General features: G+C 35.1%; 1 protein-coding gene across 1 annotated transcript; it reads left to right on the top strand.

Annotated features, from left to right (window-relative positions):
* Positions 1-7,789: 7,789 nt before the first annotated feature.
* Positions 7,790-27,348, top strand: LOC139787020 (UDP-glucosyltransferase 2-like; the record flags this gene model as incomplete). Its single annotated transcript, XM_071726108.1, has 4 exons — positions 7,790-8,081; positions 8,291-8,527; positions 17,564-17,980; positions 27,126-27,348. Coding segments are annotated over exons 1-4 (1,105 nt in total), but the record flags the coding sequence as incomplete, so codon positions are not given.
* Positions 27,349-27,573: the final 225 nt, after the last annotated feature.

The following is a 27,573-nucleotide window of genomic DNA, read 5'->3' as shown; positions in this document are numbered from 1 at the left end:
GTACTAAAAATAATGTTCATTTTATGTAAAATGTATTTTTTACATTTATATTTGATTTCATATAGTATATATTTGATTTTGTATAGTTTATTTGTTTTGTATGAATAGTCTAGATTAAAATATCTAAATATTGTTTTGTTAAAACAATGTAATTATTTACTAAAATAATATTTTGTTTGATCCTTTTGTATTAGACTTTAATTATTAAAATGAGTTCTATAAGAAAAACTAAATACTGTTTTATTATGTATAAATCCTTCACAACGATCAAATAAAACAAAAATATGACATATCAGTTTTAAACATCTTCTTGACAGTTATAACATGACCACTGCATGAAATAGTTATCATAAAACATGTTGGAAGGAAAAATTCCTTTCAACATGATTTATGGTGACTATGTATACAGTGGTTATGTAATAACTATCAAGAAGATGTTTAAAACTGATGTCATACGTTGATTGTTAAAACGTCAAAGTTTCGTCATATATTGGTCAATTAAGTCATATATTGGTCCTATTTTTGCCGTCATTAAGACGTCAAAAAAATGACGTCGTGAGGATGTGACATATCGACGTCATTTTCGGGTCTCACGAGACCTATGTAGGACGTCAGATTGGTCATTTTGTGACCAAAATTCGCCGTCATTATGACGTCATTTTGCTACTTGGGAATATTTCTAAAACAAACAATATATAATTTAATGTTTTATTTCACTTTTCTTGTGTTAACAATAATTTATTTTCTAAATTAATAACAAGATTTTTTTATAAGAAAGCGTACATATTGGCCAAGAGTGGATTTCTATTATTTACGCTTTTTCTGTTTTTTATTTCTTTTATATAGTTTATTTTCAAAATAAAGATATTATAATTTCATTAGATATCATTTATGTAATTAATCAATTTTACTAACATTTTTTGTTATTAGTTTCATTACTTTTAAATAATTAAGAGACACACGATAGTGTTTCGCGCCTAGTGTGGGAACTGGGAAGGGATATCTTATTGTCATCTGCAATGTCATAATATATATTTTATTCATAAATCAACATCAGAAGGGATACGCGAGACATAATAGACGAGCCAAGTCAGCCGACGCGCTAACGCATACGACTTTCGAACCGGCTATGGCTATGCTTATGTCTGCGCTCTTCTACCCGCCCGAAGCTGGCCGAGCCGCGCCGAGTCGCCGCCGAGCGCCCAGCGCACACGTACACGGCTCCGTCAGCTGTGTGCGTGTCCCCACCAGGCGCGCAGGCAGCGGGCAAAACAGCACCATTGGCACCTCTGAACACAGCCCTTGTCAGTATGTTACCACGAAAATTCCCCATGAGCTGCTCTTACTAGTGAGAATCGCTTTTCCCAAAGTTTAGCCTAATAAATTAATGAATCTCATTAAAATTAGGCTCATTTTAATCAGTAAGATCAGCCGCAGGCTGGTACATAGCCGGATTTTGCATTTTGGCTCTTAAAAATTTATTATAAATAAAATACGGACTCGCAGCTGACCCAACCTGACCCGTGTCTAGCTGCGCGTTTCCCCACATTTATTAAAAATTTTATTTCGATCCTTTTTCCAAAATCCGGCTATGTACCAGCTTGCGGCTGATCTTACTGATTAAAACGAGCATAAGTTTAATAAGATTCGTTCATTAATGAGGCTAAACTTTGGGAAAAGCGAATCCGTAATTCCCGACCGGCCGACAGAGGTCTCCACTCTTACTCCTGTCGACCCTTAATGGCAGTCCCCGGATTGCCTAAATTATACCATTCCCGAATCACTCAACGGGTGGACGCTTTTATTCGCGGCGATGAAAAGTATTTGCTTCTTCTTTTTTCCTCTCCCCGTACTCCCCGGAAAATTCTTACCTATACTTTATATACAATTCTTTGAGATTCGGTCATTAGGAACCGGTTTCCAAAAAGATCGGTAACGAAAAATTATACACTTTATAGCACTCCCCGGGAAATTCTACTCCTACTTCATATATAATTCTTTGAGATTCAATCAATTATTTCCCGAAAAATTGGAAAAATTAGAAAAACCGGTTTCCAGAAAATCGGTAACCAAAAACTGTACACATCATGGCATTATTATTAATTTTATTACATTTATTTACTATTAATTATATTATTTTATATTTATAATTATTTAGATATATATTTATTTAAAAAATATAAATATTATTGAAAGTAAATTTTTTTTACACCCACGAACTATACGTTTTGCAAGATTAAATAAAACTCAATTAATTAATTAATATTTATAATTACAATCCAGAAAAACGGTTTCAAAAAAACTATACACATCATGGCAGTCCCCGGAAAATTATACCCCTATTTCATATACTTTTGGTAAAAATTCGGTCCACTAACGAATAAGATTCGGTCAGTTATTTCACGAAAAATTAGAAAAACCGGTTTCCAGAAAATCGATAACGAAAAACTATACACTTTGTAGCACTCCCCGGGAAATTCTACCCCTACTTTATATATAATTCTTTAAGATTCGGTCCATTAACGAAGTATTCTGTAAAACATAATAAAGTAGAAGAGTAGCAAATTACGATTATATTATTGGTATATTATCTGAGTTCCATACATTTGAAGGCCTGTACTGACTCAGGATTACTTCGGGAAACATAGGTTTTTAATCGAAAGCTGCTGAAGTTTGGCAGTAACCTTTTGAATTATCCTGTATAATTGTCTCCTTTATGCTGTCTAATTTGGCTCAAAAACTCTTATTCTGCCTTTCACACAGTCACGCCTCCTTCGTTTCTCTACAATCATAAAATATTTGCATTTATAAATTTTATTGTAAATAATAGAATATTAAAACAATTTCATGTATTTAACTATAATTTCTTAATTAAAATCACACTCTGAAGTGAGTGGTAAAGAATATCAGTGATATTTGACAATATTTTTACGTAAGCATCTAATTTGATATTTCAAGAATAGATATTACATTTCAAATCTTTTAGTATATGTATCTATTATTGCGTTACTTTATTTATAATGAATGATTTCTCGTTTTGTGTATTTCCCAAAAAGCCCTCTACAACATTCTTAAAAGATAGGTATCTAGGCAGTCGGTATCAGTTAATTGTAGTTGATTTTAAAATTCATTATCCTTTAAAAGTCTTCGAATATCATTAAAACGTTATACGTTAATGCCTACATACATATTTGAATATTTACCAATAAACATGCCTTTCTTCAGCTTGGCTTGACTTATTTGCGAAAAACAGTTATATAAATACTGGAAAGGAGATCCAGATTGATTAAACGTTTTACAAAGTTCTACCCCTATTTTATATGGTTTTAATACAAATTCGGTCCAATAGTTTTTAAGTTAATAACGGTTTTTTTAATTTTTATAATTCTTACGGGTGATGCACTCCCTGGAAAATTCTACCCTTATTTCATATACTTGTGGTAAAAATTCGGTCCAATAGTTTTTAAGTGTGCAAGTAGAAATCTGCACATTGTTTACTTATAGTTCTTAAGTGTGCAAGTAGAAACCTGCACATTAATTTAGTTTTTAAGTGGGCAAGTAGAAACTTTCTTAAAATTTTTAAGTATGTAAATTATAAATTTGCACATTGTTTCATAGTTTTTAAGTGGGCAAGTAGAAACCTTCGCTCACAAAGCTTCCTCTATGAGGAAGCCAAAACAAATAAATAAATACTAATAATTATGCATCGAATAAAATAAAAGCTTAAGAACTATAAGTAAACAATTGCATGAGGAAGCAATGTGCAAGTTTCTACTTGTCTATAAATATATAATTACATGTAATTAACTTTTTTTGTTGGTCTACATACATTTCTAATACAGTTTCTTACGCATGTCTATTATTAACACAGGCACACAAAAAAAATTGTTATGTTTGAACCGGAGATTAGACCACAGTATTCTTATGTTATTTTGACGCTCTGAAACCGAATCTGATGTTTAAACTGCTCCATCACGTCACAATTTTTTTTTTGACGGAAAATGGATCGATTTATCAGTATTTTTAGAGCCATTTTTGGCCTTGTTTTTAATATGCAAACTGGCAGGTTAAAAATGACTATGTCACATACTTAAGGGGATCCTGGAGCGACGGCAATGACCGATATTTATAGGTGTATAATTTTCTTCGAATTGGCTTTACAGATTTGAAATCCCTTTAACACGTTTAAAGTACATACATGCAGAAATAATGGGTGGAGTGAATTGAAGACTAAAAACTTAAAACAATTAAAAAAATTATATTTGATACTACTTGGTGTACCTAACCTTTTGTACCTAGAGCTGTTACTTCATGGAAACTTTCGTTTAATATACGAATTATATTAGCTTACGTGTACAAATCGAAAGTACCCCACTAATCGGACTAGATCAAAGAACAACGTTGAATCATTGAAACTAAGATTAAAAGTCTAATAAGAAAGCTTTTCACTGATCGCAGATTTTATGCATGCGTACACACACACGCAGTGTACATGGCGTTGCAATCTGACAAGGACAGATATCTCGTAGGATCTCGTTGGATAAGGACAGAATAATCAAAATAATCGATATTTTTAATTCCGCTTAGATGAGGGCGCTTTCCCGTCGGAGTTCGGCCGTCACTCCAGGATCCCCAATTTATAAGATGTTATAAAGATGTCGGAATTTATATTAAAATGTACCACTACCTGTAGGCATGTAAGTATACAGGGTGACCCATTTTAAATGCCCACCTCAAATATCTCTTGAACAATACATTTTTAAGAAAAATGTTTTAGACAAAAGTTGGAGGGTTCAAAGAGGACAAAATGATAAAAATATAGAGTTATCCTGAGTGACCTTTTTAAGGCCAGGTCAATATAATCGATGTTTTTTTAAATGGAACACCCCTATATTGTACTAGTACACCGTTTGAAAGGGCATAAAATGAGAAAAATTTTGGTGCAAACTAGAGGTCAATACGTTGACCCGTTCGGATGTTATTTAGGGTCAAAAATTGGCTTTTTCAAAATATGACTATAAATAACTTCTGAACAGATCAACGTATCAACCTTGGACAATTTGGATATCATATTCGGTTTCAGAGCGTCAAAATACATAAGAATACTATATGGTCTAATCTTCGGTTCAAACATGACAATTTTTTTTGTATGCCTGTGTACCCAAGGAGCGCCAATGCGCGTATAATGCGCTTTGAATGTACATCAAATTTTGCATTAAATGCGGGTATTTGTCCCGCATTATATGCGCATTTAATGCATATTATGGAAGCGCATATCAAAAAGTGCACGTACGCTCCATTGATCGAGGAACTCAATCGTACAACTAGTAAACTCTGTACTATATTGGAATTTATCTTCGTGCCCAGCTTTTAAGCATTGCTGTGAGCATATTCCAGTACAGCTATCACAAAAGAAAAGAATATTCTTATTTAGAGAGAATATCTTTATTTTTGACATGATAAATGTCATTTACTTAAAATACAATTTATTTAAAATTTAATTTATATAAAATTTAAAAATTTAAATAAAATGTTTCATAATGAGTCAGAAGCTACTTATTTCAATATTTTATAAAACCTGGCATTTATAAATTAAATGCTCAATTTGCATTGATTACGATTTGAGTGCGCGCATTTTAAACACACAATTAACGTGGTTTTGAAGCCAATGCAATTGTACGCGCATTAAAAGCACGTTATACGCGCATTGGCGCTCCTTGGGAAGGAGCAACCTCGCGAGACTCGCGAAACTCATGTTCGACCGTTAGACGCCGTGCCGTCGTAAGCGGTGAGATCCCGACGACGGGCAGAGGCGCCGTACGGCAAACCGGGCTCGTGCGACGACCGGCCCGCGAGGACCGGCCGCCTAGTAGTGTGTCATACAATTGCATTGGCTTCAAAACTACATTAATTGTGTGTTCAAAATGCGCGCATTTAAATGCGTAATTAATGCAAATTGAGCATTTGATTTATAAATAACAGGTTTTATATTATATTTACATAAATAAGTAGCTTCTTACTCATTATGAAACATTTTATTTAAGTTTTTAAATTTTATATAAATTGAATTTTTTAAATAAATAGTTCCACTAACTATCTTTGTTTTTATTTCTGCGTTTAAAGCATCAATGTGTAAATGCACGTGTAGACTCTTAGATCCCCTATAGGGTAAGCAAGTTGGTAGAGCTTCGGTTGTCCATAGTGAACTCTACACAGATAAAAAAACATTCTTATTTAGAGAATATCTTTATCTTTGACATGTAATTCTTAAAACGAGATTATACGCTATATAATCTCATTTCAAGATTTATATGTCAAAAATAAAGATATTCTCTAAATAAGAATGTTCTTTTCTTCTGTGATAGCTGTACTGGAATATGCTTACAGTAATGCTTAGAATAATTAAATTATTGGTTTAATAATCCAGATATTGGGTCTAATAATAATACAATTGAATAAACTACTTATGTTTTTGTGGCACCCCGTGATAGCACTTTAATTGAAGCAAAAGCTTTTTTTCTCAGTGTAGGTTGCACTCAACGTCTATTTCTTTCTCTGTCTGGACACAGTGGACACTGAGCAACCTATCCCTTTTTTCTTCGTGTCCGGCCTCTAAACATTGTAGTGAGCATTCCAATATAGTACAGAGTTCATTAGTTGTCCGATTGGGCTTCTCGATCAATGAGCGTAGGTGCACTTTTTGGTATGCGCTGCCATAATATGCATTAAATGCGCATATAATGCGGGACAAATATGCGCTTTAAATGTGCATTTACGACCCGCATTTAATGCAAAGTTTAATGTACATTCAAAACGCATTATACGCGCATTAGCGCTCCTTGGGTTGGGTAATAACCATACCCAATAAGGAGCGCCAATGCGCGTATAATGCGCTTTGAATGTACATTAAACTTTGCATTAAATGCGGATATTTGTCCCGCATTATATGCGCATTTAATGCATATTATGGAAGCGCATACCAAAAAGTGCACCTATGCTCATTGATCGAGGAGCCCAATCGGGCCTAATGAACTCTGTATACTATATTGGAATTTTTCTTCGTGCCCAGCTTTTAAGCATTGCTGTGAGCATATTCCAGTACAGCTATCACAGAAGAAAAGAACATTCTTATTTAGAGAATATCTTTTATTTTTGACATGATAAATGTCATTTATTTAAAATTTAATTTATATAACATTTAAAAACTTAAATAAAATGTTTCATAATGAGTCAGAAGCTACTCATAAATTAAATATTAAATATTTTATAAAACCTGTCATTTATAAATTGAATGCTCAATTTGCATTAATTACGAATTTGAATGCGCGCATTTTGAACACACAATTAATGTGGTTTTGAAGCCAATCCAATTGTACGCGCATTAAAAGCACGTTATATGCGCATTGGCACTCCTTGGGTACTGTATTACGTAATGACCAATCATGTATCACGTAACCAACTAATTGAATGATTATCCTGCATGCGAGTGTCGTCATTCAATTTCAACGATGATAGTAGTAGGGAGTGAATAGATACTCCGTACTATCTACAATACTTACATATACATTTACATATATATATTATTAATGATTTATTTATGCATCTTTTCTCCTCTTATTTTTATGATTGTATAGCTAAGTTGTCGAAAAAATCACAATATTACCTAAAGTAATGTTAAGAGACACGGTAGTGTCTCGCGCCAAGTATATGCGAAGCGAGACCGCACCGTGGATCATTTACGCGACGATAATAATATCTCAAAGTGAGGAGAGGGGGAATACTACACTAGGCATTGCAGTCACATTCAGGCTCCGGATCTGATTGAGAGACCACTCGAGAAGTTTTGCGCAACAATGTTGAGTCGCGTCATTTTACTTTTTTGTTGTATTTTAATGGGTGATCTCGTGACAGAGTCGAAACCATTGTCGATTTTATTGATAGAGACTCTTCCATCGACTAGCCACCACGTCTGGACGGAGCATTTGGTTAAAGGACTGCTTCGCAAAGGCCATCATGTACATGTAGTGAGCATACATGAGACTAAGGTCAAGGGTAAACTCGCGCAGAATTTAACATACGTCGTAAGTAGATATTAAATGAGACTCGAAGACATTCTGAGAGATATAAATCGATTATTTGCAAATCATAAAACAAATGAGAAAAAACATAACTTTTCTATTTTAAAATGTTCTTTTCTATTTTACGTAAGATCAATGTGCATTCGGAGATGTTAATTTGTCACATTTTCATATGTCCTCTCCTGTATAGCATAAGGGTACATTATTTTCAGGTTTTCGATGGTCTAATGGATACTTATGATGAATCTAATAATTATGACCCAGTTGAATGGGAGAAGTATAGCGTATTTTATACGGCATATTTTGTATATCAGTGGGGTATTCACGCATGTGACACAATGATAAAAACTAAAACAGCGAGAGATCTTTTGAAAGTGACTAAAACAGTCGAGTTTGACGTAATAGTGCAAGACATTACTTTAACTCAATGTTTCTACGGATTATGGGAGGTAAAGAGCAATCAATTTTAGTAAATTTTAATTGTTTAGGCTATTTTTTGAAACTGCATGCGACTTAGCAAAGTTGCCTTTTAAATCGAGTGCGTTTGCGTAGTAAATTGTAAGTGTCTATATAGTTATTGCTCGTATTAAGTGCTAACGTTCACAATCGCTTCTTATTATTTGTTCAAAACGATGTTGAAGTGTGATTTTATTAGAACTTTTCTGATACAGAAAATGTGAAAAAATACGTGAAATATTTCGTGGCATTCTCTGTACAGATAGGGTAATAATCGGGAATTATTAAAACTATATAACTGTTATTTTTTATGAGTAGACAGACCGAAATGACTAAAACATTACTCTGTAGAAGAAATCAATCATTTTTATTAGCACTTACAAGGGAACTACCACAACTGTCCGGCTCCGATTTGAATTTCCTTTAAGTATGTTGTTAAACACAAAAATCCAACAGACACGTATTTCTTTATAGGGGCCCTAATTCATCTTTAGGGGGTGAAACACCCCTTCGAAAAAATCGGTTTTTCTCTTTCGGGCCGAATATCTCCGAAACTATACGAGATAGAAAACTTTTCAAAAATGGAAATTAAATGGCTTTAAAAGTACTTTGAAATAATGACAAAATAATTTTTTTATTTTTTTTATTTTTAAATATACCCCCGCCACCAATACATTTTTTTCAAAATTTTAAAAATTTTTTATCACCAAATAAGAGGTTATTTTTTTACGAATTCAACCATATATGATAAAGTTATGTTACGATAAACCATTTTCAAGAATTAATTACAAACGCCTCCGTATATACGCTATCCATGCTCATCCGTACTATGTGCGTAAGTAATTATTGTCGAAACAATAAGATATATAAAAAATGTTGTAAGTAAAATTTTTATAGTTTTTTATATGCTTTATAATTGTATATATGTATATAATATATATTTAGGTTTTCTAAAAATGTAATAATTTTTAAAATACTCCCAGCCTTGTTATTATTTCTTTGACATTTACACATAACATTATTGACATAATGTTATTGACATTATTTCTTTGACATTTGCACACATAATATTATTGCGCACATAAAATAAGAAAATCATTTTAACACATTGTACACATAACGTATTACACACATACACTTTGCACACATGACATTATTGCGCACATACACATTGCACACATGACATTATTGCGCACATACACATTGCACACATAATATTATTGCGCACAGAAAATAAGAAAATCATTTTAACACATTATACACATAACGTTATTGCACACATACACTTTGCACACATGACATTATTGCGCACATACACATTGCACACATAATATTATTGCGCACATACACATTGCACACATAATATTAATGCGCACATAAAATAAGAAAATCATATTAGCACATTGCACACATAACGTATTACACACATACACTTTGCACACATGACATTATTGCGCACATACACATTGCACACATAATATTATTGCGCACATACACATTGCACACATAACGTATTACACACATACTATAAAAATTTTACTTACAACATTTTTTATATATCTTATTGTTTCGACAATAATTACTTACGCACATAGTACGGATGAGCATGGATAGCGTATATACGGAGGCGTTTGTAATTAATTCTTGAAAATGGTTTATCGTAACATAACTTTATCATATATGGTTGAATTCGTAAAAAAATAACCTCTTATTTGGTGATAAAAAATTTTTAAAATTTTGAAAAAAATGTATTGGTGGCGGGGGTATATTTAAAAATAAAAACAATAAAAAAATTATTTTGTCATTATTTCAAAGTACTTTTGAAGCCATTTAATTTCCATTTTTGAAAAGTTTTCTATCTCGTATAGTTTCGGAGATATTCGGCCCGAAAGAGAAAAACCGATTTTTTCGAAGGGGTGTTTCACCCCCTAAAGACGAATTAGGGCCCCTATAAAAAAATACGTGTTTGTTGGATTTTTGTGTTTAACAACATACTTAAAGGAAATTCAAATCGGAGCCGGACAGTTGTGGTAGTTCCCTTGTTAGTACGAAAAGGATAGGGGAGAGTTGGCAATTACCGAGCCCCTAAGAACCGAAGCGTATATCTAAGCTCAGAAATGCTTCAAAAAAACAAACTGTGCAGTTTTAGATAGGTCATTTATTTGGCTATCCATATATCATACCAATAATGTTGAAAGTTAAACACAAACTAAAATATTAATAATTTTTCAAAAAGTGAGAAAACGCGGTATTATTAAACTGGTCTGATAATATCGTGACCAGGTCTGATAAAATCGTGCCCAGTTTAATAAAGCCGTACCTATAAAAATTACTTTGGCTTCAGCCAGTGACATAAAGTAGAACACAATAACAAAATGTTTTTTTTATATTTATGCATTAATATCGTCTAGTAGGTACCTACATATAAAAATAAGTGAATGCGTTAACAAATAACGATCATTATAAATTCAAATCAAAACTTAAGCAACGATCTTTTCTGTAAGCACCTTACATTGTAAACTAAACAGTCTTGGTAACTCTTAACATACAGTTATCGTTATACCTATGAGTATTATACCTTGGGCGCGAAATTATCAAACTCAATCATTTCACTTTACAACCTTAAAATATATAGGAAAGAAACGCGTGTTTCTAAAATCACTTTGCAACCTAATTTTATAGTGTTTTAGCTTATCAAATCCGTCAGGATTATTTCTCTAATGAAAATATTATGTTACTCACCTCTTATCGAAACTACCAGCAAAATTGTAACGAGCAAGCAGAGAAGTTTCCAGAGCGCACTGTGTTTACATGGACGGCCGGAACGCATTGACGGCGCATGCGGGTGGGGTATTTCGTGTTACTCTATGATATTAACATCATTGTAGGCGCGTAATACAAATAGTTATTGAGATAAACAATGGCGCGGAATTGTCAACCGCGCGGTAATTGCCAACTCTCCCCTACATATTAAAATACATACCCGGGAAAAAAACCTCTTATTTGTTCATATTAGTTCATATTAGTTTATATTAGTAAATATATGATTATATATGATCATATAAGAAGTGGAAAATATAATCTTAAACAATATTATATGGCTATATATGAGAGTATATAATTATATATGGCCATATATGAGCATATATGATTATATACCCGGGGAAAAAAGACCTCTTATTTGTTTATATTAGTAGATATGTTACGGGCAAAGTCCACATGGTGTGCAGTGTCGGCATTGTCCGGGCAATGTCAGCATTGAACAACGCGACTGGCAAAGTAGTTTATTAGCGGACATTGCATGCCCGGTTTGATGTGGGCAAAGTTAACACTGTCCATCTACCGATGGCAATGTCAGCAACTATATTATATTAATATAAGTTCTTATCAGGCCAAAATTCATATATGAGCATATAAGATCGTTTCTTATATGAGCATATAAGACATTATAAGAGATTTTTTTCCCCGGGTATTAAAATAAATATTGTTAAAAGGATCCAAGAAAATTGCTGTAGTATTTTGGACATAGTATTTCAATAATATAATGTTGCGTTCGCGGAGATTCTCTCTTGCAAACTCGGCAGTTTCTTGTTGCGCATTTTTATAAATAATTTAGAACCCTATTATTGCATTAACACTAACTTTAACGAATGTAAAAAAATACACGGAAATAATAATTATTACATATCTCCGCGCAAAGCGATAATTTATTTTTATGTACACGGAGAGAATTATTTTTAAATTTTACCCTTAAATTCACTACAAACTTGGGACAACTTGGCAACACCAAGGAATTTTTAAAATATACAAAAGACATTTTACAAACAACGTGATAAAAATTACCAAGCAGATTGATAAATTTTGAAAAATTATTGAAGTTTCCTAGATATATTTTAGTAAAATTAATCAAACATATATTATATTTTAATGTAATAGATATTAATATTTTTTATTAAAAATACGTTTATTGACTCCCCTCAGGGTTGCAAGGCGTTTTGTAGGGACGTTCCCAACCCTTTATTCAATTCTCATCCAATACTACCCTTCTCCTCTCACTTAATCCTTTAGACCAACGGCTTAACGTCTCTTTCCGAAAGACGGAGCCCAGTTTGCTCCGCACAAGAGCCTACCTTGCACGGAAGGCGCAGCTTTCGGAAAAACATTCCATGTTTACATGGCTCTAGTGGACTCGAACCTGGTTCCTCAGATTACGAGTCTGGCGCTCTACCACTAGACCACACTGCCGCTAATATTTTTTATTATGATAGATATTAATCAGAATAGCTCGCATAAAATTCTTGGTGGTACATGTTGTCCCACAACTACCATGATTTCAGGGTAAATTTTAAGAGAAAATTCTTTCCGTGTAAGTATATTATTTGTGTAGTTGAAGTTTGGAGCGTTCAGGGAGCAAAAATTAAAAATCTGTTTTAATTTAAAAAATTATAAAAAAGAATATATTAATAAAACAATAAAATTATAACTTAAATATTAATTTAAAATTAATAAAAGAGAATAAAAAATATAAGATATTGCAAAATAAATTTTTCACAAAAATGGTGATTTGTGTTTTGTGCCAAAATGTACAAGTGTGAGGACAATTTTTAAAATTTATTATGATAGAAGAAAAAAGATAGTTTGGTAACAGTTGAAGTGCTTTGTTTAGTCCGAAGAGTCCGAGCGTACTTGCATATGTAAGAAATATTCCTAATGTTGTTCTTGTGCTTTGTGCGAAAATGTACATGTATGAAAACAATTTTTAAGCTCCACTACCACTACCAATTAAAAGCACCATTAAAGAAAAAAAACTGAAAAAAGCTTTAAAAAGTATGAAATAATATTTTTAAGAATCCCTTTCAATTTTTTGAAGTTGGCGCAAAATTAATAATACTTTTAAGAATCCCTTTCAATTGTTTGAAGTCGGCGCCAAATTAATAATTACTAAATTCCCGACTTCAAAAATTAAAAGGAATTCTTAAAAGTATTATTAATTTTGCGCCAATTTCAAAAAATTGAAAGGGATTCTTATAAAAGTATTATTTCATACTTTTTAAAGCTTTTTTTAATTTTTAAAAAATTTTTAAAATACTTTTTATAGCTTTTTTTGAAGTCGGTTTTATTTTTTAAAAAATTTTTTATTTTATACTTTTTTAGTGCTTTATTAAATTAATATGAATAAAAAATAATAATTTATTAGTTGCTTATAATTATTATCGCATATTTCCTTATTGCTCCGTACCTTGATGTTCTAACACGATATTTTATGAACTAAAATCTTCCTGGAAGATTGCTCTATAGGACAGTGAAAACCGCATCCAAATCCATCCAGTAGTTTCAGAAAAAATTGCGGACATACATACATACTCGCCGAATACAGAACCTCCTTTTTGAAGTCGGTTAAAAAATAGTTTATTAACAGTTGAAGCCTGGATTGCTTTGTTTAATGCGTAGTATTTGCGCCTATTTGTATACAGGGTGTATCAGAATGTTTGGTACTTTTTTCATATTTAGATAGAGCGAGCTAAACTGAGTCGAAAAGTCATGTACCATTTTGCAATTTTCGCAATAGTTGATGAGTTATTAATGATTAAAAATCGCCGTATTGGCCCGGCCCACCGCCAAATCCAAGCGCGCGGCGAGATGCGGCCGCCCCGCGGCCGGCGCGCGGGCAGTTGTTTACTTCAAGCGGCACGAGCGGCGCGTAACGCCGGGCCCCCGTCCTGAGCGATGATAGTTTCTCGCCTTTTTTAAATAGAAATAAAATTTTCTAACAACATAGAAAAATTTTTTGTGCGTACTTATGTACATACGTGTGTACATGCATACACAGGAAAATATCAATTGTACTGCTTAAAAAAGCGATTACTCAATTTACTTTTTTTCTGTTAGTAAGTAACGGTTGTCTTTAAGAAAGAATATTTTCTTGATAATAGTCTTAAAATGTACAAATTTTAGAAAGAGTCTTTATCATGTACTCGAAAGAAGAATTTATACTCCTTCAAAGAACATAATAAAATTTTATCAAAGAAAAATCAAAATAATAAATAAAGTAATATGAGGACCCTCGAGATTAAAATAGGAGAAGTCAAGGCTATGAGGGTCAGACGCAGATCACAGTGCGTAATATCAGAAATAACTGATTTATTCGTCGTTTTGATACATTACATCGATCCGTACGTTTCGGCTCAGCTTTGAGCCATCTTCAGCGGTAATTACAGAAGTTAAGTTACACGTTCTCCGTACCGTATGGTGAGTTTACTGATTCAAAGTATCAGAAACATGGACCAATTGATCCATATCTGTAAATTTGTTCAATTAATGTTGAGATATTAAAAAGATCCCTTAGGAAACTCACCATTCGGTCTGAAAAACGTGGAATACAGAGCCATGTACATAATAAATACTCTCTGCGAGAAGACTTGACTAGTTATAATCCTCGCCGGTGTGTTGACCTACGACATGCCTCTTCTTGCAAGACCTTTCATATCATTGTGTGTCGTGTCGACAAGATCGTCAAGTCTTCTCGCAGAGAGTATTCATTATGTACATGGCTCTGTATTCCACGTTTTTCAGACCGAATGGTGAGTTTCCTAAGGAATCTTTTTAATATCTCAACATTATTTGAACAAATTTACAGATATGGATCAATTGGTCTATGTTTCTGATACTTTGAATCAGTAAACTCACCATACGGTACGGAGAACGTGTAACTTAACTTCTGTAATTACCGCTGAAGATGGCTCAAAGCTGAGCCGAAACGTACGGATCGATGTAATGTATCAAAACGACGAATAAATCAGTTATTTCTGATATTACGCACTGTGATCTGCGTCTGACCCTCATAGCCTTGACTTCTCCTATTTTAATCTCGAGGGTCCTCATATTACTTTATTTATTATTTTGATTTTTCTTTGATAAAATTTTATTATGTTCTTTGAAGGAGTATAAATTCTTCTTTCGAGTACATGATAAAGACTCTTTCTAAAATTTGTACATTTTAAGACTATTATCAAGAAAATATTCTTTCTTAAAGACAACCGTTACTTACTAAAAGAAAAAAAAGTAAATTAAGTAATCGCTTTTTTAAGCAGTACAATTGATATTTTCCTGTGTATGCATGTACACACGTATGTACATACGTACGCACAAAAAATTTTTCTATGTTGTTAGAAAATTTTATTTCTATTTAAAAAAGGCGAGAAACTATCATCGCTCAGGACGGGGGCCCGGCGTTACGCGCCGCTCGTGCCGCTTGAAGTAAACAACTGCCCGCGCGCCGACCGCGGGGCGGCCGCATCTCGCCGCGCGCTTGGATTTGGCGGTGGGCCGGGCCAATACGGCGATTTTTAATCATTAATAACTCATCAACTATTGCAAAAATTGCAAAATGGTACATGACTTTTCGACTCAGTTTGGCTCGCTCTATCTAAATATGAAAAAAGTACCAAACATTCTGATACACCCTGTATATAAGAAAAAATTCTAATTGTTTCTGCAACTTGTGCCAAAATATATAAATGCGGGACAACTTATTAATAGAGTTGAGAAGTTACCGCGCGTTATTTGTAACGACATTATACCGGTACTTTTATAAACAAGAATTTTTTAAATAAGAACAGTAAGTTTGGGAGTGTGATGAATATTTTATATAACACATATCTATATAGGAAAACCCGGGGCATAATAGGACATGGTCGATATCTTCTTTCACAGAGATGCTGCCATGTAAATAAAATGTTTCGAAATTATTACTCTTAAATGTTTCTAACCGCGTGTTGTTATCAGTTTTGATATTATTTTTAGTTGTAAGATGCTACAAATTGCTTAATGCGTTCGCTGTGCTCTTTGCGATTCAGTTACAGTTCTTTTGATGCAGATGCATAAGATAAACAATGATAAAATTCTACTTTTTATTACTGTACGTACATTTACGTTATTAAATGATTTTTTCTTGTCAATTTAGTAAAGTATCTGTGTAAATAATAATTATCTATAATGAGTTATATTACCTAAAGTAAACTTATATATTTCGAGCATAACGGGGCATTAGTCCGTGAAGCATAATGGCCTTGTGTTCTTAAAATTTTTTATTTCTTTCATGCGCTATCAGTAAATACCTATGTTATGTTGCGCAATATTGATGCCAAAGATTATACCATCACATTTTTTTTATTTGATTTATATTTTAATAAGAAAAATGTATAGTGTAATAAGAGAGAAGTGTTATTAATAAACAATTATATTATTAAATAAAAGTGTAATAATACACTTCTACATATATTGCGTGTTCTAATAAATCACTTTTAAGAGGTTTTGAACATTAATAAACAAGTTTTATGAGGTATCCCATTACGCCCCGGATAAAATGCATAATAAGGAAAACTCACGCTTTCAATATAAAACAACAATTTGATCCTTCTAAACTTTTCTCTTGCAGTAAAACTTGTGTTTTTTTATAGTGGATATTTCAAAGAATATTTTGGTGCAAGACCAAGTTTATTTATATATATTTAATATATTTTAAACTTATTTAACCCTTAGCGTTCCCATTATGCCCCGGGTTCCTCTACCATATGCTGACTCCTTAAATGTGCACACAGTGTCGGAAAAGTACGTTTTATTCATTAAACTTTTTCGTTAATAACACTTATATAATAAACACAATAAACGACGGCTAAAACCTTTTGAAGGTTACTCAGGAGGGCAACCTTTTGACAGTATATGTTCAAGTCAAGTTCATTTGAGGTGGGTCTCCTAAACAGTTTTTCCGGCTTTTTGTTATAATTTTATTGTTTTATATATAAATCTATTTCTTTTTACAATTTTTTTATTACAGGAAAAAATTTTAATTTTTGCTGTAAGATCTGCTCAAATTTTAACTATATTATTATTTTTTCATTATCTGCTAATAACAGTGACAATTCTTTTCTGCAAAATGGTACTTATAAATTATATTATTTTGTTTATTACGAAATAATATCTGTTTCAGTTTTAACTTTTCCCATTGTCTGTAAGTATTGTTCTTTCAGGATGCTAAAGGTAAGCCACCCATAGTAGGCTATATTCCACTTGGTGCTACTCCTTGGCTCAAGGATTATATCGGTGGTCCAAGTTATCCGACCGTTCGACCTTACACACATGCAGCCATTGCGAAACCTGAAGGTTTATGGTTGAGAACGTGGAATACTTTATATTACATTGTGGATGATCTCATACGACATTACTATTTCTTCCCTATTGTTCAACGACTTACTGAGGAATATGTAGGCCATGCTATCAGACCATTACACGAGATAGAAAAAGAAAGAATTAATATTGTACTAATTAATACTCACGCTGCGTTCGAGCCTGCAATCCCATTGCCGCCAAATACCCTGGAGATTGCAGGATTGAATGCTCAGGCCGTGCAACCAATTGCCGGCGAGGTAGTCGTAACGTATTCTGAGGTAACAGAAATTATATTTCTTTACTTGAAAAACACAATTTAAACAAAAATTTCAATAAAAATATTAGTAAATAAAAATTTTTTTAAACATTGAAGAAAGCTTTAAAAAGTATTAAATAATAGGGTTGTGTGGGGTGATGTGCAACATGGGGTGATGTGCAACGTTTCCGATTCCTGGTCTGCATGTCGACATTTGACAGAACCGCATACTGCCATCTGTTTGTGTTGACAGTACCTTGTTTTAGATAAATAACTCGCGAGATAGCACGCACCCTGGTTTGCTGTACGAAAAGCGAGTTAAATTTCTCGAGCTGAATGTAATTTTTGCTTTTCACATTCATAGTGATTTCGTGAATTGGTTTTAGTCATTTTATAGGTAAATATTTTTATATTGTTAGTTTTTCAAGTACTTTTGATAATCCAAAGCGATTTTGTGATTTTCTTACATTGTGTTGGTGTCACGCCAGTCCGCGCAAAATAGCGTGTTTGGGGTGATGTGCAACATGATGTGAAATGTGTCGACATGCAAGGTCGCAACTATTTTACTTGTAACAACTGCGATTCAGATGATAAAAAATAAAGTGTTGGCGAATTTTTATGTTTTCCGGGCGTAACTCCGGTTCGCCAATTGGCGTAAGATGCCGGGTCGACCCCGACAGGGATCCGACGTGCGGTTTGAATGAGACACTTGATTTGGGAGGAATGCACAAATATCGTTTAATTGTCAGGTTAATACAAATGCTGGTTGACGCGCTCTCATTTGAGCACGACACTCGGCGCGCACGTGATTCGATGAGCGCTGGTCACGTGATACGAAAGTGTTCGTAGAGCGCGGAGGCGATGGCAATTAAAACGCACAATGTAGCTTGCACGCGATGAACGCACTTGAGGCGTTATACAGCAGTCGCACTTGTTCGTAACACAAGACGCGAGAATGTTCACAAAAGTCGGCTCGATCACGATGATCGAGCGCACAATGGCGAGGCACGCAGGGTGACTTATACGCGAATGTTCACTGCTCGCGGAGGCGAGAGCGAATTGCAGCACGCACGAACGGCGCGATAATTAGCGGTGCTCTGACAGAGCAGTAAACTCGGATGCACGACGGTATACGACCTCGTGAACCGGATTACTTTTAGCTACTGACCGCAAACTCTCGTGTTTCGGGAGCTTTCCTTTGCGCGACGCGTATCGACCAATCACCTGCGTTTCCGGGATCATGCGATCACGGCATGACAGGATCGATACGTGCCGCGAGAGACTTCGCGGTGAGGGTTGACGGGGGGAGCGGCGCGAAATCCCTTCGTTCGGAGGGCGACTGACGGATGGCGTTACCGGTACGGTATTGATCCGTGATCGCGAGAAAATTACGGAACATAAAGTTTTTTGCGTTTTTCCTTTCATTATATTAATTTTTAAGCGATAAATAAATAAGAAATCAAATAAAAAATGATTTTTTTTTCAGGTCGATTACAACACAGTGAAATTTTTTGTTCACCAGATTTCGATTAATTTGTATTTAAGAAGCCCAAATTTAACATTTAAGTCGATTGATGTCGATATTCATGCATTTTTTACCTTAATTTTACCTGTGTTGCACATCACCCCAAGAAAATTTGAAAATGCTAAAACAGACGTTTTTGAAAACTCGAAAAATTTTTAGGAAAAATTTAAAATTTTGAAAATCTAATCACGCAGAATTTTAGTATTTTCCTTCTTCTACATTATACAGCCATGATATATTTCAAGAATTTGATTTTTGGATATGTTTTCCGAGCAACGCGTGAAAGTGTTGCACATCACCCCACATAACCCTACTTTTAAGAAAATTTTTCAATTTTTTGAAATCGGTGAAAAATTAAGGATGTATAGGAGGTACAGTCTTAGATGTATCGGACCTAATTTTCAAAGCGCTACCAAGTGGATAAAAATTTGTGAGAATGTTCTTTTAGTCTTCCTGATGTGCTACAAAAAAGTAGAAACGAATCCACTAAACGGTTGCTGAGATATAACGATTTTAATTTTCACTGATTTTACACGTATTCTTATGGGAAGAGACGATTTTGACGGATAAAACAGCTAAAAAAATGTTGAAGGAGTGCTACCAATGTTTTGAATTTTTTTGTACATCTAGTATACGAATAGATGAAAATATCTGCCAAGTTTCAATTGTCTTCACTACACCGTTTTAAAGAAATAAATTATAACTTGAGATAATTGTGCTGTCGGCACGAATGTATCTCAATGAAAAAACATTTGTAAAGTAAAAAATACCTTTCTAGGAGTAAAAATAAGACTCCTACTATCATTTGAGTATCTTACATCTAGATTTACTATGCGTTAGGCGTAGATATTCAAGTATTTCAAATTTCATGCACTTTTGTCTAAGATTGTACCTCCGATACATCCTTAATAATACTTTTAAGAATCCCTTTCAATTGTTTGAAGTCGGCGCCAAATTAATAATTACTAAATTAATTTGGCGCCGACTTAAAAAATTAAAAAGAATTCTTAAAAGTATTATTAATTTTGCACCGATTTCAAAAAATTGAAAGTGATTCTTAAAAGTATTATTTAATACTTTTTAAAGCTTTTTTTAATTTTTTAAAAAATTTTTAAATACTTTTTAGAGCTTTTTTTAAAGTCGGTTCTATTTTTAAAAAAAATTTTTATTTTATACTTTTTTAGTGCTTCATTAAATTAATATAAATAAAAAAATAATTTATTAGTTGCTTATAATTATTTATTGTTACGGGAAATGGGAAGGCCGTCGAGCGGTATGCAAGTGATGATTCGATGGTTGAATGATAACACAGTATATTTCGTTAGAATACAGAAGGAGCTAACCGGACAAGACGTATCGTGAACACGGACTAGGACAGACTGACTACCGTATCGAAGAAGAACATTAAGTCAGTCATTAGATAGATAGGCAACTCTATGGGATAATAGTTCTCCAGATGCGCGCTGGGAATCGCCACCAATCCGGATTCGGCTCGAACACCTCCCCTCGATGAGCACACGACGTCTGTGAAATAGTTAGACGGGCTTTAGATTTAAGAGATCGAGACATCTCTCGTGCTTCAACCTTGGAAGTCCCTTGGTGAGAATGTCTGCGGCCATCAGCTCAGTAGGTGCATATTATATCTTCAAAATTCCGCTCTCCATCACCTCGCGTACGTAGTGATGGCGAACATCAATGTGCTTGGTTCTGGCGTGAAAGACAGGATTCTCCGCCAGTTTCCGGGCTCCGTTGTTGTCATTAAAGATCGTCAGTTTGGTTGGTAACTTGAAGCCGAGGTCGCTGATAAATCTTTGAAGGTAAACAGCCTTCTTCACGGCGTCTGATACAGCCATGTATTCGGCTTCGGTAGACGAAAGGGCAGTGGTCCTCTGCTTCTTGGACTCCCATGATATGAGACATCCGTTCAATATAAAAGCATAACTCGTATAAGATCGTCGGTCCTCTAGGCAATTCGCCCAATCCGCATCAGCATAGCCAGTGAGGTGTTTGGTAGATCTCCTGAATGACAGTCCAAGATTCGATGTCCCTTTGAGGTATCGCAAGACACGTTTGGCTGCCTTCCAGTGGGTCTCGTCATAGCAGTTGTTGAACTGGCCCAGATGACTCACCGCGTAAGAAATGTCGGGTCTGGTGCTCATGGCTAAGTATGTCAGCTTCCCGACCAGCTCCCAAAAAGGCAGTTCCTTCTCTTGCATACTGGAATCGTCCTCGCTCTTTCTTAATTTCTAGCTGCAATCCAGCGGAGTAGCTACTGGCTTCGAGTCCTTTATTCCGAATCGGTCCAGAGTATCGTTGATGTACCCCTTTTGATTCAATGTCATTCCATCCTCGTTTTGAGTAAACTTGATGCCGAGACAATATTTTATTTCGCCAAGATCCTTGATCTGAAAACTTTTAGAAAGATGTTCAGTTAGTTTAGTGATTTCCGATAGGTCGCGGGATGCCACCAAGATGTCGTCGACGTAGACTGTGACGATAAAGATATTTTCGCCTTTTCCTCTGAAGAATACGCATGGATCAGCTGTAGATTGCTTAAGTCCAAACTTCTCGAGCTCACATCTCAGTCTCACGTGCCAGCGGCGTCCAGCTTGGCGAAGTCCGTAAAGAGCTTTTCTTAATAGACAAACCTTGTCTCCGCTCCTCAATTCCCGAAGCATAATTGCTGCTTTATTAGCAATCTTCCCCTTCTTCTCGGAGATGACAATTTCTTTTAAAATTCGTTCCGTGTATTTGGGAATCTCCATGAAGATTTGTTCCTCGAGCTCGCCGTTTAAGTATGCGGTCGTGACATCTAGTTGATGAATCTTTATGTTATGTTGTGCCGCTACCCTTACGAAAAAGTAGTACTAGCAATCAGTACTCAGTACTGAGTGAACAGTACTCGTAGTATTGAGAGTATTAGTATGTTAATACTCATAAATACTGCAGAATGGTCGGTACTGTGTCTGTCAGTGCTTACAGTACTGGCAGTACTACAAGCAATAATACTCATTAGTACTCCAAAGTATTGAAGTGGTCAGTACTTTATCAGATTAATATTCGGAGTACTATCATGATAGTACTGCCAGTACTGTAAGAAACTAATAGGCATAGATTATTGATAAATTGGTTCTCTAGCACAGTCTTGGTTTTTTAATTGACCAAAGATTTGTAATAAACAGGATTTAAACAGATCTCTTCTACGTGTCACAGGGTACCCTACCTTTCACATTACATGTCACAGTGTACCCTACGCTATGGCTCAATCGACCCCACGCGTGGGGTCCACTGTGACAAACGCAGCATTTCGAAATATCATTATTTTTGCAAAATATTTCTGAAAATTTACTTCTTAAATCATTTACAAACAAAGTTTATTATATTAAACATCGAATAGTCTTATTTATATTATAATGAAGTTATTAAAATTTTTAAATTCACATTTTTAATGTGATTTGAAAAAACGTGGTTTAAGGGTGCCCACTCTCCCCTACTGCGCCTGTACCATACGTTAGTATCTCACGATTATTTGATAAGTACTAAAAGAGTACTGGAGGGAGTACTGGTGGGAGTACTGGGGGAGTATTGGAGGGAGTACTGAATGAGTATTGGATGAGTACTGGGAAGGAGTACTGACGAAGTCAGTATGGTCGAATTTAGTAGTACTTTGAGTACTTATGTCTCCAGTACTTTCACCAATACTTTTCCAGTATTAAAACCAGTACTACTTTTTCATAAGAGTAGGGCCGTTGTGATGCGTATTGAACTGAGACGAGCCACTGATGCGAAGGTCTCGTAGAAGTCTACGCCGGGACGTTGAGAGAATCCACGCGCGACGATGCGCGCCTTTCTCCGTTCCAATGTTCCATCTTGATTCATCTTGTTTCGTAGCACATATCGGCTACCGATAATCTCGCATCCTTCCGGGCGATCCACCAGCTTCCACGTATCATTATTTAAGATGGATTTCATTTCCGTGGTCATAGCGTAAATCCATTCTTCCGCATCAGGTCCTCTCAGGGATTCATTAATAGGTACTTCGGCAAGAAAAGCGAATCCGGCTTGTTCGGTTGTATCATTCGCGACTTGAAACAATTTTCTAGGTCTTCCCCTGCGTCCTGTCATTACTTTTCGAGGTCTTCCTGGGCCTCTCTTCGGTGTGGCCTGCGGTTCGTCGACATGATCCTCGTCTTCATCTTCGGTGACGTGATCTTCTCTCGTCGTCTTGATCCTTGTCGCTATCGCTGAAAATCGGAAATTCAACTTCGTTCGGTTTCTCTGCGACATCATCCCTTTTTGGTTTAGGCTCCTTTTGCGTCTGTCGTAACGCTTCCGGCATGGCAATAAATTCCACATCTCTCGATATGTCTATCTTGCGTTTGTCCGGGATCCACACTCTGTAGGCCTTAGAATTTTCGGCATATCCAAGGAAGATTCCTCTCTTAGAACGTGACTGGAATTTTTCCTTGTTCGGCTCTCTATTCAGTGTGTATACAGGACAACCGAATTCTTGAAATTGTCCGACGTTTGGCGCATTTCCCGTCCAGTATTCGTAAGGAGTCTTGCCGCCAAGGCTACTGGTCGGATAGCGATTGCGTATATAATTTGCCGTATTGATAGCCTCTCCCCAGAAAGACGAAGGTAGTTTGGATTGGATCAGGAAGCATCTAGCCATCTCCACGAGAGTCCGATTCTTCCTCTTTGCAGTCCCATTCTGCTCCGGAGTATGCGTGACTGTCAACCTGCGCTCGATCCCGTTTCTCTTCAGAAAGTCGTTGAATTCTAGATTGACGAACTCTCAAAGTTACCTTCTGGGGTGCAATAAAAAATATAATTTATTCACAACAAGTCAAATCCTAGAAGAATTTGGTCACATCGTTAAGACATCTGAAACCATCCGACACTTGCCTAAAATATTTCAAAGAACGCGGCAGTCATTGCTCCGACGCGGTGCTGTGACTTTTGTTGTAACGTTGGTGGTCGTAATTTTGAACATTTACTGTAAACTAGAGACCCTCTATACAGAATCTGGCCATAAGCGATTTTGTCAAAATCCTGCGAGAGAGACGGATATACATTTTTCCTTTAACCTAGCCTCATCTGATACGCTCAAGCACATTTGGCAGCTGTAAAAGTGTTATAAGCATTGCAGCAATAGATAGCGAATAATAGCGATATTGTAGAGATAATGTATATCTTTCCTCTCGCAGGATTTGGACAAAATCGCTTATGGCCAAACTCTGCATAGAGGGTCTCTACTGTAAACATGTCAAATTGACGGAATAAAATCATTGCATCGCAGTCGTTGTGACGATTTAATTAAACGCCCGTAACGAAGCGTCGTTGACTCATGGTTCCTATACTTAAAGTTGGTGTATTTATTCCTTCTTTCATTACACAAATTTACGAAACTTAGTTTTTCTACACCCTGTATATATCTCAGGAACTGTTTAATATTGTAACTCGTGCTCAATCGTGGTCAATCGGGACGGTGGTCAATCGGGACGGTGGTCAATCGAGACCGTGGTCAATCGGGACCGTGGTCAATCGGGACGGTGGTCAATCGGGACCCTGGTTAATCGGGACCGTGGTCAATCGGGACGGTGGTCAATGGGGATGGTGGTCAATCGTGACCGTGGTCAATCGGGACGGTGGTCAATCAGGACCGTGGTCAATCGGGACGTTGGTCAATTGGGACCGTGGTAAATATTAACGTGATCAAACGGGACGCTCCTAAAAAAACGCCAGCGACTAACTTTAAGATATCGGAAAACGCCCAATGCCATTCAAAGGAGAATCGTTTCTACCCGTTTGTACCTCCGTTTAAATCGTTTGTCTCTCAAAGGAACCGGAAATACAGGCTTTTCAAAAAACGTCCAAGAGGTAAATTCGTTAATTTTTTAGATAACGGAAAACGCCCAACGCCATTCGAAGGAGAATCGTATGTACCCGTTTGTACCTCCGTTTAAATCGTTTGTTTCTAAAGGGTTAAGGAGTTAGAGAGGGTGAAAAAAACGCCAGCGCCCAACTTTAAGATATCAGAAAACGCCCAACGCCATTCGAAGGAGAATCGTATGTACCCGTTTGTACCTCCGTTTAAATCGTTTGTTTCTAAAGGGTTAAGGAGTTAGAGAGGGTGAAAAAAACGCCAGCGCCCAACTTTAAGATATTGGAAAACGTCCAACGCCATTCGAAGGAGAATCGTTTGTATCCGTTTGTACCTCCGTTTAAATCGTTTGTTTCTAAAAGGTTAAGGAGTTAGAGTGGGTGAAAAAAACGCCAGCGCCCAACTTTAAGATATTGGAAAACGCCCAACGCCATTCGAAGGAGAATCGTATGTACCCGTTTGTACCTCCGTTTAAATCGTTTGTTTCTAAAGGGTTAAGGAGTTAGAGGGTTTGCGTCGTTTTTTATGAGAAGAGCTTCTATCTGGATCTTATTCCACGTGTCCGAAGTTTTCTTTATTCAGAAATTCAATCCTTACAGACGACGACGCCATGTTTTCTTCCTCGTGTATCGATCACGTATCACTCGCGATAATATACTTGCAACGGCTATACGCCTGGGCCCATAACCTGTTACGGGAAAAGCGGTGCTGCACGCTTTCACGAAAATTGCGATATCTCAGAACCTATTAGAGTCTCCATTAATTTTTTTTTAAAAGAAAGGTTACACTATAAGGAATATTTTATTATCTTACAAAGTTTCTGACAAATTGGTCCCGTCGAATAAAAACGATTCCAAAAAATATTTTACTTTTTTTTGGTCAAAATTAAAAAATTTGTTTTCAATAATGCAATAGTCTAAAAAGGCATGATTTCAAGTATAACATATTTAAATTTTATTAAAATCCGATGAATAGTTTCGTAAATATTAATACTTAAAAAAATACTTAGTAAAAAATTCAACATGGCGTAACTTTTACAATTTTCAAAATTTTTAAAAATCCTTTGACCTTTTAATTTCTCTTATCCAATACTATAATTTCACCAATTTGCAAATCAATCCGGAAACCACGTCCAAATCGTGACATTTCTGACGTATTCTTACCCATCTATATTCTATAAATGAAAAAATTGCAATTCTATGTAATATAATTTATATTATTAATTAATTATTAATTTGTATAATAATCAGTGAATTGTAAGCAGAAAATAAATATTTCACGGAATATTGCTAAATTTAGAAATGTAAAAATATTTTTTATAATAATATTCTATTTATAACAATGACTTCTCTAAAAAAGTGCCGCATAAATCTTATTTAAACAAATTTGATAATATAATTTCTGCTTAGATATAATCCGTTTAAAATGCATCAGTTATTTACGATTATATTTTGTCATTAAGATACATATTTTTATATTATCGAAATATTAAAGGCCTCCGTACAATGAAAAATATAATTAAGGAACAAGGAACAGATAAGAAACAAGAAATCAGGAATGAAGCTGGTGTAGCATTAATACTCGGCTTCCGATAGGTTAAAATCTATTGCCTGTGTTATTCCCTGTTTCTGTTGCCTGTATTTTTTATCGTGCATCCAACTTTATTCTTGATTCTTTAGTCCTAATCGCTAATATCTGTTCTTTGTTCCTTATATTTTTTATTGTGCGGAGGCCTTAGTTCATCATTATTTAAAGGATGTGCGCATATTTCTTGACGGAGCAAAGAATGGAGCCATCGTAATATCGTTAGGAACGAATGTGAAATGGAAACATCTCAATTTAGATACGGTTAAAACCGTTATACTGGCTCTGTCGAAACTAAAACAACGAGTGCTGTGGAAGCTAGATATTGAAGTGCCATTTGAGATCCCCGAAAATGTAATGGTTGTGAAATGGATGCCTCAAAGCGAAGTTTTATGTACGTTTTTCCAGTTTCTATGATGTACGAGAAAATATGAGTTGTATATTTCTACGTAACATTTGTTTAATTAGCTATTGCTAATAAATTGTTATTTTTTAAGTACGTACGGTAACGGTAATGAGTTACTTTGAGAATCAGTAACTTATAGTAACGGTATATAACCGTTACTTTTTGACTCGTAACGAGTAACGGTAACTATAGTTACTTTAAAAAGTTACTTTC

Source organism: Temnothorax nylanderi, unplaced genomic scaffold (assembly GCF_030848795.1).
Source record: "Temnothorax nylanderi isolate EJ_2023f unplaced genomic scaffold, tnyl_v1.0 TNYL_tig1240_pilon, whole genome shotgun sequence".
Classification (NCBI taxonomy): Eukaryota; Metazoa; Arthropoda; class Insecta; order Hymenoptera; family Formicidae; genus Temnothorax; species Temnothorax nylanderi.
The sequence above is the reverse complement of the archived record's forward strand: the minus strand, read 5'-3'. Positions and strand labels throughout refer to the sequence as shown.